We start from the raw sequence: 13,649 nt of genomic DNA, 5'->3' as shown, positions 1-13,649 counted from the left end.
CAGACACCCAAATAAAAGTACACTTGCAAATTGTGTTAACTGATGTGAAAAAACCTCCTCAAATGGGAGAGGATCAGAAAATCAGTTCACACAGGGAAGTGAGCAAAGACTTCCATAAAGAAGTGGCATGTAGAGTTAACTCAAAGTGTAAGTAGGAGTTAGTCAGACAGAACATTGTGAGACAAGTATTCTAGGAGAGGGATAAATGCATGTAAAAAATTTCGGATGGGCTGGGAAGGTGGCTCAGTGGTGGAGTGCTTGCCTTGCATGCATGAGGCCCTGGGTTCAATTCCTCACCACCACATATGAAGAAAAAGCTGGAAGTGGCACTGTGGCTCAAGTGGTAGAATGCTATCCTTGAACTGAATTGCTGAGGGACAGCGCCCAGGCCCAGAGTTCAGGCGTCATGACCACAAAAAAAAAAAAAAAAAAAAAGAAATCAAACAGAAATTATCTTTGCATGTTAAAAAAAAATAAAAGGATTGAGAAAGAGCCAGTGGGCTCTTAAGGCTGCAGCATCAAGTTGGAAAAGAGGCTAGGAACTTGTATGCTACATGAAGGATTGTGTGGTTTATTCTGAGGGAAATGGGGAACCACTGTAGTATTTTAAACAGAAGATTACATGAAGCAGTTTTTAAGTTAAAAAATCCTTCTGGCTGCCAAAGGGAAAAGGAATTGAAGAGATGTAAAAGCAAATTGGAAGATGAGTGAAGAGACTATTAGAATTCATTAGGAGACAGTAGTACAGAGTAATGACACTGAAGATGAAAGCTGAGGCCAATCTTGGAGATGTACTTTGGTGGTACCATTGATAGGATTTAGGGATGAATTGGATTATGAGAGTTAAAGAGGAAATATAAGGATGATTTTCAGAATACTTTGCACAAATGACATGAAGTAGATAGTTTTTCTTTTGATGAGGGAGAGTTTTCAGTGTTGGATATATTTATTTACTTTGATTTATTTTCATGATTCTCAAGTAGAGAGATTAGGTAGATGAGTCTGTTACTCAAAAAAACATGCATCTGGATTGGAGATGAATATTTATTTACTTATTTTTGTGCTGGTAATGGGGCTTGAGAGATGAACATTTAAGAATATTTGGCCCAGGGGCTGGGAATGTGGCTTAGTGGTAGAGTACTTGCCTAGCATGCATGAAGCCCTGGGTTTGATTCCTCAATACCACAGACACAGCAAAAGCTGGAAGTGGCACTGTGGCTTAAGTGGTAGAGCTCTTGCCTTGAGCTGAAGAGCTGAGGGACAGTGCTCAGGCCCAGAGCAAGCCCTACGATGGACAAAAGAAAAAAAAAAAGAATAATATCTGGCCCAGGAATAATATTGACAGCCATATGGATGAATTGGAATGCCTATGGAAGATACTGCCAGAGAGGAACAGGGAGCCTAGGGTTGAACAATGATGAATTCCAATGCAATGGGCCATATAGTGGGGTAAGGTGGAGAAACACTTTGAGGGAAATATGTTCAAGAAGAGGAAGCCCAGAGGAAAGTGGTATAGGGGAGCCAAGGGAAGAAAATACTGAGACTGAAGAGGGACTGTCTATATGCAGAGAGTTGAAAGATCTAGCAAAGTGACAGATGACTGTGTCCATGGAATTTGGCAATCTAAAGGGGATGGTTCTAGGAAAAGTAGACTCAGTGCAGTGGTGGAGGAAGAAGCCAGACCTGAGTAAATGAGAGTCAAACAAGAAGTGAAGGAGTGAAGAGAATGTGCACCTAACTCAACTCAGGAACTTTGTCTCAGAAGTCAGAGGCCAGTAACTGGTGGGGAACAAAGTCCTGGGGGAAGGTTTTGTTTTCTTTTGACAAGGAAGATTCTAGAATTAGTCTGAATGTTGGTGGGAATGATTTAGGAAAGAAGGAGGTATTAATGAAGTAAAAGGACTAGCTGATGGATTGAAGGCTCTCATGATGGGTTTTTCATCTTTGATACCAGGGGAAAAGAGATGTAAGTAGATTTTTAAAAAATACCAATTATATATTGAATATGTGCTGGTTATAATGCTAAGTGATTTGCACAGACTGATTTATATTCAAAATAGCCTTCTGACATTGATATAATTGTCTCCACTTTACAAGTGGGGAGATAGGTGAAGTAGACATAGAGCCAAGGTCTTATTTCAGAACTATTTGGCTTCAGAGTTCGCACTCTGAGCTCTTATTTAGAGATATTCCTCTGCAATGGTGTATGAGTTTTCTCAGACCATCATAACAGTATCGCAGACAGAGTTACTTAAATGACAGACATTTTTTTCTCGCACAGTTCTGGAGACTTGCAGTCTAAGACCAAGGTGTTGGCAGATTGGGTCACTCCTGAGGCTTCTCTCCTTGGCTCACAGATGGCCACATTTTTGCATGTCCTCACTTGACTCAGCTCTTTGTCCTAATCTTTTCTTAAAAGGACACCAGACAGATTGGATTAGGTCACACTACCTTAACACCTTTATTTGATCATAGTCACCATTTTAAAGGCCTTATTTCCAAGTGCAGTTACATTTTGGGGTTAATGTTTCAGCATATGAATTGTGTGTATGTGTGTGTGTGTGAGAGAGAGAGAGAAAGAGACAGAGACAGAGACAGAGACAGGGAGAGACAGAGACAGAGAAAGAGAGAGACAGAGACAGAGACACAGAATTTAGTTCATAACATATGGTTCTTTCCTTTTTTGTGATACTGGGGATTAAATCCAGGACCTTGAGCATATTTAGGCAATTGCTCTACCACTTGCACCACAACTCTAACCCAACAGATGTCTTTTAAAAGTATAAAGAATGAAGTGGGTGTAGAGGGAGTTACAAAAGCATGTAACTGTATTTGAAAAAGAATATAAGATAGCTAGAGAAATGTAGAGGTAGCTTCAGGTGAGGCTGGAGATTATTTGTACACATCAGTGCTGCCCAATTATTTGAGTCTCTGCAGTAATAGGCTGGTGTATCTGTGAAGTAAAGAACAAGAATTCTGTGCTTTAGTGGGGTGCTGGGTGCTCACATAGGCTTATTAATCTTGTACATTTGTTGTGTACAAGGTTGAAATGAAAAAGAATTTTATTCATATCCGTAGCACAACTACAAGTTACTGTTTGCCAGGGACCTTTCTGGTTGTTTTTAAGTAGATGAAAGTGTGAAAGCTAAATCTTTGATTTTTGCGATTTTGTTACTTGCACCATCACAAAAAGTAGATTGAATATACTTCCAACCTATTGTATAAATTGTTTACTTAACATTTCCTTCCTCTTTGTCTCCTTCTTTATTTCTTTTGCCCCCTCCTTTCTTTCATGTACCCTCTTTCTACCTTAATTCATTACTAATTTATTAAGTTCCTATTAGGTGTTTGGCACTAAAAGGTCTACAGATATATGTATAACTGTTATAGATAACCTAGTGATAATGCTGTTATTAAGTATTAATTCATTGCTCAGTTAATCTTTTGAACTTATTGGGTCCCTAAGTGCCAGACAGCGTGTTAGGCTTGGAATAGTGACATGCGGAAGATATAGTCTTCACCTTTTAAGAAATTTGCAACTTGGTATAGAAAATAGAAAGGTGAGTAAACAAAGGCAATGCCATGTGAATTTGTAAAATATTAGTCTGCTTTTTCATGCACTTTTGGATATCTTTTGAAATGAACTCTTAATGCATTTTAATGAAAAAGAGCTATAAAATCCATTCATTTTATAAAGATTTTTTAATGCTTATGATCATTATGTAGTAACTTAGAGCTCTTGAACTATGAACAAGACATTGAGTTGGAGAATTTTAGACTTTCTCTTCATTTGAGCTTTTTGTCTATACCTTGCACTGTCATCAACTTTGTTTTGTAGATGTTGGAATGATTAATGGTATTCTTGAAATACACTACAGAAACATGCTGAATATTAAAGCTTGGGAAGTGTCACAGTAACAAAGCATTATTGTCATAGTGGGTGAGCAGGTTATATGCTGACCTAGCATAAATATCAGATATTTGGAACCTGGAACTATGTATTAATCTGGAGGTTCATTGTACTGTGACAACTATGATGAATGACAGATCAAAAACACTAAGAAGAAAGTAGATTTTTGTAGATTATATAATTGATATGTTTTCAAATATCACCTACTTAAACTTTCTTAAGCAGAAAGTTGTTTACGACTAAACAGAGTTGAGTGAATAGATATGATCTTGATACTTACTTTGGGAGCTAATATACTATATAAATTCAAGACATTATCTGCATTGTAGATTTATTTTCTGGGAAAATATTAAACAGATTATGGAAATAGCTCAGAAAGTAGAAAGGAGAAAAAGCAAATCTGAAAAATGGTATATATAGGTTTTAGAATTAATTATTACTATTAGAAATTGTTACGTCATGTAATGACATATGCACATAACTATGTACATATTGACTTAATTTAAATTGTGTTATAGAGTATGTCATAGTGTAAAGAGCACTGGATTGGGAGTCAGGAAATCAGAGTGGTCAGCTCTGCCATTGCTCAACTGTGTGCATCATTTTCACATCTTTTAAGTGAAGTGGGTGTGAGAAATGGTCTCTAAGGTTCTCCCAGTTCTGCTACTTTCTTATTCTGTGATTCTAAGTCCCATACCTGTCAAAAGAATTTTGACTTTTTTAAAGTTGCTTAAGCTAGCATTTCAGTTAGAATGCATCCAGGAGCTTATTTCCATGGGCAATTGGGAACAGCAAAGCCTTGCATCTCCAGGACTTGATATGTCTTCTGCTAACCACTGACAGTGAGCCATACCACCTAAGAGGCTCCCTTGATAGCCTTAAAGAGTGAAAGAACAAATGGACAGTATTGAGAACTCTGTGGAAGAGGAGACCAGAGAGACGTTGATCATCATGGCTCCTTGGGATTTGCAAAGAGGAATGACTAGAACTGGGCCATTCACTACAGCCAGGTCAAAGGTCAGGTCAGGAATGTGGACAATGCTGGTGATTCCAGGTAGGTCTAGGAGGGTAAATAAACCTGTTTAGTATTCCTGAGCAGCCAAGCTCAGCAAGCAATTAGGAAGGGTTCTAATTTATGAAATTCTTTGGAAGAAAAATGTGACATTTAAAATGTTTAATTACTGCACCATCGTTGTATTCTTTCTTAATACTCACCAAGTTAACTTACCTTTAACATATATGCACAGTTCAAGCATTAACTTGACATAATCAAACTAAACATACTTCATGATCCCTTATTAAGTTAAAAAAATCTGATTTCAGTTGATGGCATTTGCAACGGACGCCGCCCCCTTTTAAAAGCAGTTTTAGACCTTTGAGTTTTCTCAATTTCAGTTAAGCAATATTAAATATAACTGTCTAGTGACAGAGGCATATCTATTATTACTTTGCTCAGAATTAGCTCATTTGGGAGTAATTAGAAAATGATTGGAATATTGCTTTTCTTACTGATTAAAAATAATGTACAATTCGTAAATAGGGTATTAATTTAGATGACTAAAATAATTTTGAGTACTAAATACAATTAGAAGAAATTAAAGGTGTTTTATAATTATTTCTATTATGAAATTTCAATAAAAATTACATATGTTCCTTGAAACACTGATTAAATTCCTATAATAATTATTAAAAACATCTGTAAGCCTAATACATATTACAAGATGATTCTTTTTCTTCTTTTTTTGTTTTGTTTTGTTTTTGTTTTTTGCTTTTATCTAGTTGCTTCCAAGATCCGGTACTTGCAGGAATATCATAACCGGGTTCTTCACAACATTTATCCTGTACCATCAGGAACAGATATTGCAAACACCCTGAAATACTTTTCTCAAACTTTGTTAAGGTAAGCCTGAAAATATCCTCTACTTTGAGACAACTATTAGATAGTACTATTGAATTTATTGGGACCTAAATTTTTATTGACTTGAAAGTTTTGAAAGGCATTACATTTTCTAGTGCTCTTGTCAGAAGAGTCTGGACTCCAGTCCTCTGGGTGTATATAGCAGATCAGAATCTAGGGCTAACTGGAAGATGGTGGCATGCCTGTTGCCTGCTTTCCACAGTCTGAATGTCTTTTCAAGAGATATATAAAAGGTCTATATTTGGCACTAACACAGCATGGAATTAAAAGGAGAGCTTACATTGTTTAAAATGAAAAACCAGGAAACACTTTTTAGTCTAAAAATCAGAATCATATTTTAGGTGGTTCATCACTAGTATTTTCTGTTGCTTTAAGCGCAATATATGGTAGTAAAAATTGTTTTTTTTTGTCTATGTACCACTTCAAGTATTAAACATGCTTTATGATTGATACTGAAATTTTGGGGAGGAGAAGGAACAAAAACCCAAATGAGCTCTTACTATATACTGACTATTTTTACTACAAGGTAGAGACCTGAGAGACCATTCTGTATCATACTTTTCACTCATACCCACATGCAAAGAGATGCAACTTTCCAGCGAGGGCTCAGTTGTTTTGAGAAATGATACCAGAAAAGTTAAAAGAGCATTTCACTTCTCATTAAATTCCCAGGCTTGGTCTTTTCCATCACCATGATCTTCTCATTTCAGATCTGCTTTAAAGAAGCACATAGGCTGACTTGCTATGATTTCTTTTAGTTATTTTGCAGTATAGGTTTTGTAAATTATTTATTGAAGAACACAAATTTGGAATGATTGTCATGACACTGAAGCTATTTATAGCAGTATACCACTTTGCCATGGGCTTTTGGGTGGAACATCCTGTGGAAATCAAGCAGCTACTATTTTGCAGTTCCCATCTCTCTGTTCTTCTCTGGGCTGTCTTTTCATTGAGTATCCCTACTTGAAAGGATTCTGTCAATTAAACCCATGTATTAGCATAGCACAGTTAAGTGTAAGATTATGGTATAGGTCATTTACTTATTGAATGGTGGTAGATTAATTAACTCAGTGTTCATAGTAATAATAAGATAAATTTATTAACAAACCCATCTGATTCTATTTTCTTGAATTTTCCTTTTGTCTTTGAGGTTAGGGATCTCAATGAGAAGCCTTTTTTATTGATCACAAGTTGTAAAAGTCCTTAAAATGAGAGGCACATTTTTGGTAGGAAGTTCTACAAATTCCATTTGAAAAGCGGTGACACCTTGTTGGCACCTCAGAGCTTGCTACTTAGGATGTAGAATTGACCGGAAAGTAAAGAAATTTAGGGTGCTAAAGTCATGTTTCTTTCTTTCTTTCTTTTTTTTTTGAGCCAATTGCATTAGTATTTGATCATTTTAGCAGTTTAATGGTGAAACTAGGGTTAAGGTAGTTTGTACAGGCAATTTGTTGGAGAAGATTTTGTGCAATTGAACTATTTGATCAGAAACATGAATTATGATTACCACAATATATACAGCAATTGTACTTACATATATCAGACACTGCTCTGAGTACTTTAAATGTGACATGTCATTTACCTCATAATTTTATAAGTAGATTATTATATTCCTTGTACAGATAATGAAATTGTCACAGAATGACTAAATAAGTTGCTCAGAATTATCTAAGAATCTTGAGCTCAAATTTGAGCTCAAATTCGAGCTCCAAGATTCTTAGTACCGTATAAACAAAACGCAGAAAATGGCACTGTGGCTCAAGTGATAGAGTGCTAGCCTTGAGCAAAAGAAGCTCAGGGACAGTATCCAGGCCCGGAATTCAAGCCCCAGGACTGGCAAAAAAAGAAAACAAAAGAAAAATCTGGGCATGATGGTTCATGCCTAAAATCCCAGCACTTGGGAAGCGAAGCTTCACAAGTTGAAGGCCAACTTGAGAAACATAACAAAGTCCTCAAAGGAGAAAAACAACAACAAAACAACACTTTACATTTTATAAAATTCCATCATCTTTATCTGGGTCAGAATTATATTTTCACAGCAACAGTTATCTAGTATTCATGAATATATGCAGCTCTCACTAATTTCAGTAGAATTTTGTACCTATTTTGAAAAGCTGAGATTAGCCTAGATGTTTAGTTAGCGTCAATTAATTTAATCCATAGGAGAGGAAAGACTATATGTTATCATAGTTGATTATAAAATCTGTTAAAGTGCCAGCTGGTGGCTCACGCCTGTAATCCTGGTAATCCTGCTACTCAAGAGGCTGAGATCTGAGGATTATTGTTTGAAACCAGTCTAGGTAGAAAAGGCAGTGAGACTCTTATCTCTAATAAAGTACTCAGAAAAAGCTGGAAGTGGTGCTGTGGCTCAAGTGGTAGAGTGCTAGCCTTGAGCAAAAAAGCTCAGGGACAGTGCCCAGGGTCCTTGGTTCAAGCCTCTCCACCCTCTCCCGCCATCTCCCCCCCAAAAAAAGAGGAAAAAAAAACAGTTAAAGAGTTGCATATGTCCACTGAGTTCATAATTAGATGTATATTAGAGCCTGTAGAGGTTCCCTAAACTCTAGGTATAGAAGAAAGTCCTGTGTAATATCTAGTGTACTAGCCCTTGCTCTGAAAATGGTAAAAGGAGATTAGTGACTATTTATTGAATTGAGTTTTGTCCAGATTTCATCCAGTGCAGAAAACTTCGTGACTCTATGTGAATCTAACAGTAACCTAGGGTTCTAGGTCAAATTACATCTGAGTACTAACTTGTACTCATTATTTTTTTTTTTGCGGGGGGGGGGGGGGGTCCGGTTGTGGGGCCTGAACTCTGGGCCTGGGTGCTGTCCCTCAGCTCTTCAGCTCAAGACTAGTGTTCTACCACTTGAGCCACAGCGCCACTTCCGCTTTTTTCTTTTTGTTTATGTGGTGCTGAGGAATTGAACCCAGGGCCTCATGCATGCGAGGCAAGCGCTCTACCACTGAGCCACCTTCCCAGCCCTTGTACTCATTTTTTAACTTAATAGAGTTTTAAGTTTGACAGTAAGCACTTACTTTATATACAACATCAGTGGTTAGGGTTTGTTTTAAAAAGTATTTTTATTTTCTTTTAAGTAGTTGTACCAAGGAGTTGCCATTCAACAAAGCAGTTTATGAATACATTGTGTCTGATCATGCTTTCAACGTTCCCACCCACTCCTGCCAGCCTACCCTTTCCTTCACTTTTCTTAATTTTTTAGGCTGCGTATTGAATTGTTTTTCCATTTAACAAAGCTGTTTATGTATACAATGCACGTTGAACTGTGTCATCCTTTCAACATCTTCACCACCTCACTTTGACCCATCCCTTCCCTTATTTTTCTTATTTTTACGGAATATACAATAAATTCTTGACTGCATTCTTCTCCCTTTTCCCCTTGTTTACCGTCTCTTCCGGCCCCGCCCTTATTGCAAGTACCCATTTCTAGTTCTTATTTTACTGAGCTTTGACTTAGTCTTTCTAAAGAATTATACTATTTGAGCTCTCCATAGAGTCTATCATACTTCAGTTAATTCTTTTGTAACTGCTTGAGTAGTACCCAATGTGTTTACTTACAGATTTATAGGCACAATCTAGCTACCACAAATGAGAGAAACCATGCAATCTTTTTTTTTTATTCGGAGTCTGGCTTACTTCACATAATATAATTTTTCCAAGTCTTTCCATTTCCTTACGAATGGTACAGTATCATTCTCTCCAATGGATGAATAGAATTTTTTGTTTGCTGTTAGTATTAGAAGTAACTACAAAGATGATCATCAAGTTTAATCCCCTCCCTGCTACAGAGGAGTATGTTTATTTTACATTAAAAGAATTCTGTGATCGTATTTTAAGCTTCTAAAGTCTTTAAGGATTTTGCTTCTCACCCTGTAGAATCTTTCAGAGTTCTTAGTCTTCTTCCTGTCCCAGGCATTCTTTTGTAATTCCTTCTCCTGAATCTTTCTTGTGGTGCAAGTGCAAAAGCTGAAAATTAAAAAACAAAACAAAACAAAATGCATTACATTTGGGGAAAAGTTTCCTATCCTAACTCTTTAAAAAAAGCTTAATATGTTTTTTTAAGGAGATTTTAGTCCCATAACAATAATCTTAATTAAATGCTAATGTTTAATTGCTTAGGAGAACACACACACACACATACACAGGATTATATCCAATCAGGATGGAAGGACCTGGAGAATGTTAAGTTAATTGATTTGTCCATAGAGTAGCTTTAAAGCAAAACATACTGCAATACGTTTTGTTTAGTGTATAGATACAATTCAAATATCAAAATTCATAATTGTATAGAGAAGTCATTGGCATATTCATTTTCTATGCTACCAATACCTCAGGCCAGTTAGCTATCTTTCCCCACACCCACAGAGGCCTTCTCTTGCCTTCTCTTGATAATGAAAACCAATGCTATGAAAGAGGACCTCAGGAGGTGAAAAGGAAAGATGAAAAGTTGGCTGCTGGTTCAGACTCTTCTAAGCAGGGCATTCTTAATATTCTTTTTGGGCTAGCCTCTAGACTTCTGGGAAAGAATTTCAGATGGGAATATCATTTGATGATTCCCAAGTAAAGAGAGTTTGGTTGGGGAAATAAGTTTTTTTTTTCTCTGATTAAACTTCACAAAACATCATAAAATCACAATGCATTATACATTTATTCATGAGCCCTTCTTAAGTTTTTTTCACAAATGAAAACATTTCCTTGCATTGAGACATGAATGGCAAATATAACTGGTTTCATGGATTACTCATTTTCCTTCATTTTTCTCAACCTCACCTATTTATTAAATCTAAAGGCAGCGAGAGAGTTCTACTGTTTCAATGCTGACATTCTTCCCTCCCTGCATGTGGGAAGCGATTGTTGCTATCATTTGGGAACCCCACATACACAGGAAGGGAAATATCAAAGCAGAGCTTCCAAAGTTAATTTTGTTAGTGCTTGTTAACATGTATTCAACATTGGAAAAATAGTGAGCTATATTAGGAAAAACCAGTGTGTTATATTTCCCCACCAAGGAGAAGTTTGTTGAGTGCACTGAGCTTAAAGTAGTTTAAATAGTATTAATTAATAATACTCAGCTATTTTGATTCTCTAAGGGAAAGCATTGTTCTTATACCAGTTCTATAAGATCCACATCTGAGTTGACCAATTTAGGACTGAAGTTTGACAATTAACATACTGACATATCCATTATGATTCTAAGGGCATTTTCAGTAGGACAACATCTTATTGTTGGTAATGGGGTTTATCAAGAATATAACATTAAAAGGTGGTACTCTTTGGAGTAACTAAGTTATATAATAAAAGTATAGTTTGACGGAAATCTGATGGCATTTATAACAGATGTAGGCAGGCAGGGGTAACTGGAATGTGGATATCCCATTGGAAAGTATAAGTGGGAAAAGTCAAATACATTACCCACACATTGCACATGCATGTGCGCTCACACACCTACACACACACACACACAAGGTAAATTAAATCCCTTTAAAAGTGAAAACAGAAGTTATACCAAATCTTAAGATACTTGTTGCTAAGAAATATTACATAACTATTCTGAAATTATTTTTATTATCAATTGTTTTCCCCTGGACATTGGGTAACAGAAGACAAAGGAGATTGAGGTAAATTAGGCACATAGAAAATAAAAAAGCATGTAGTCATTTTCTTACATTGTAACATATTTTTGCACTAAGAATAAATTAAAATTAATGAAAATTTGGTGTAACAAGCATGCTTAACACTAACCAGTTCTTCACATCACTGTAAAACTGTAGGTGTAAGCTCATTAACTAAGAGTTTAGTAATGTTTAATGTACATAGAATAAATGTAAAACAAAGTTATTTTCATGTAATGAAACATTTATAATCTGTTATATATTTTGGCTAATATATAAGTGCAATTTGATAAGCACTTCATAAGTGCTGTAGATATTATAATGTATAGCAATTATCTTTAATGATAAATAATATAATCTAATTTCAAAAACTTAAACATTTGCATAAGCATTATTTTTTATTTTAAAATTAATAACTTTTCTACCTTATTGTTTTTACTAAAAGTTTTTATTTTAAAATTAAGACTAAAAGAAAAACAACTCATTTTTAGAAGTTATTTTTCCCATTAAAATTTTATTTAACTTTCTAAATTATCTTTCCTTTAGTTCTTAGTGAGTTTTGTTGAATAATGTAAGTAGCAGCAGTAATATATGAGATTTTATTGTATCATGTGCAGCTCTATGGCAGATACTGCTCTCTTAGTCTTTAGAATTTTCAAGGTAATTATATAATAAGCCACTGTTTGTATTCATAAAATAAAATGTTTCCTCCCCTACATGCCAAATTAAAAACTGCACACATAAATACCCATTATCATTAGCTCACAAGCATATGCTATTGACCATCTACTATATCTTATTTTATAGCTTTTCCAATGTAGTTTAGCTAACATTTTAGAAATATGTATTATTTCTAAATTCATATGCCTGTTTAAACTTCATTATCTCAAATGATACTGACAGAATGTCATGAAACAGTATCATAATATACATATAGACATTATTTTGATGCAATAAACATGTGATTTTTAAGACTTTCTTAATAAACTCACATGTTTATTCTTTGCTAAAACATGTTTCTGCAAGTGCCATACCTATATTTTACAAGTTTCTATTTACCAGATCAAGAGTCTTGCTAAAAAATGTTCTGTGAAAGCTTCTTCTAATTAGGAATAAGAGCCCTCACTGGTTAGACAAAGCTATTGTTTTCCTTCCAGGAAACATCTCCTTGGCCAAATTGACAAACTGTAAAACATGGGTTTGGCACTGAAACATGCATTTTTATATTTTTGCTCCTTATGAACCAGATAACACATGAGATGCAATGAAACTTCCACAAAGTGAACCTGCTTTATTTGGTATCTCTGAGCACAAAGCTACGTGACTAGCATTAGATTTGTAGACTCTGCTGGCGGCGATTGCATCTTATGTGGGTTGTATCTGGTGTTTTATTATTTGTTTTAGAGTGTCATTTCAATGTAATGTGCTGTTCTTTGTGTCTTTGTTGTCTCTTTTTTTTCTTTGTCCCCCCAACAGCATTTTGTCCCGCACAGGGAAGAAGGAAAACCAAGATGCCTCCAATTTGACAGTGCCCATGACCATGTGTCTTTTTCCTGTGCCATTCCCACTCACCCCATCTCTAAGACCGCAGGTCAGTTCCATCAACCCTACTGTTACTCGCTCCCTCCTTTACAGCGTCCTGCGAGATGCTCCTTCAGAACGTGGCCAGCAAAGTCGTGATGCTCAGTTGTCAGACTACCCTTCTTTGGACTACCAAGGCCTCTACGTGACTTTGGTGACTCTCCTGGATCTAGTTCCTTTACTACAGCATGGCCAACATGGTGAGTATTTGAGATTGGGGAAAAACTTACATGTTTCTTTATGAATGTATACCACGCTGTGGAATTGGGTTGGAGACTGTTGTTATTGTTATACATCTTTTGAAAGAGTTTATTTAGCTTTAGCCTTTCTTACTCTGAAACTTAATTATGGTGCTTCCCTGCCTATTATTACACATTCTTATACTCTGAGGGAGGTTGTTCCAGTGAACTGGAGGCAGGAGGAAGGATAAACAAGAAGCTCTCTTCTCCCTAGATTAGGTTTATAGTAGGGACTCCTGTTTAAATCACAATTGAGAAAGCTACAATTTTTGAACTTGTTTCTAGAATATGTAAGAGGTGGAGCTTGAAGACTAGGCTCTAAGACAATGACCAGGTCTTTGTATTTTGGGAACAAACCAAAGAATCTCTG

General features: G+C 36.0%; 1 protein-coding gene across 1 annotated transcript in view; it reads left to right on the top strand.

The window, feature by feature from the left end:
• Nucleotides 1-13,649, top strand: part of Unc79 (unc-79 homolog, NALCN channel complex subunit) — a 240,144-nt gene that overhangs the window by 44,230 nt on the left and 182,265 nt on the right. Inside the window, exons 2-3 of the mRNA XM_042692771.1 lie at nucleotides 5,690-5,810; nucleotides 12,936-13,240. Coding sequence (XP_042548705.1) covers nucleotides 5,690-5,810; nucleotides 12,936-13,240 — 426 coding nt within the window. The remainder of the gene's footprint in view (nucleotides 1-5,689; nucleotides 5,811-12,935; nucleotides 13,241-13,649) is intronic.

The sequence above is a fragment of the Dipodomys spectabilis genome, unplaced genomic scaffold (genome assembly GCF_019054845.1).
Source record: "Dipodomys spectabilis isolate Male_0828 unplaced genomic scaffold, ASM1905484v1 ptg000157l, whole genome shotgun sequence".
NCBI classification, from domain to species: Eukaryota; Metazoa; Chordata; class Mammalia; order Rodentia; family Heteromyidae; genus Dipodomys; species Dipodomys spectabilis.
The sequence above is the reverse complement of the archived record's forward strand: the minus strand, read 5'-3'. Positions and strand labels throughout refer to the sequence as shown.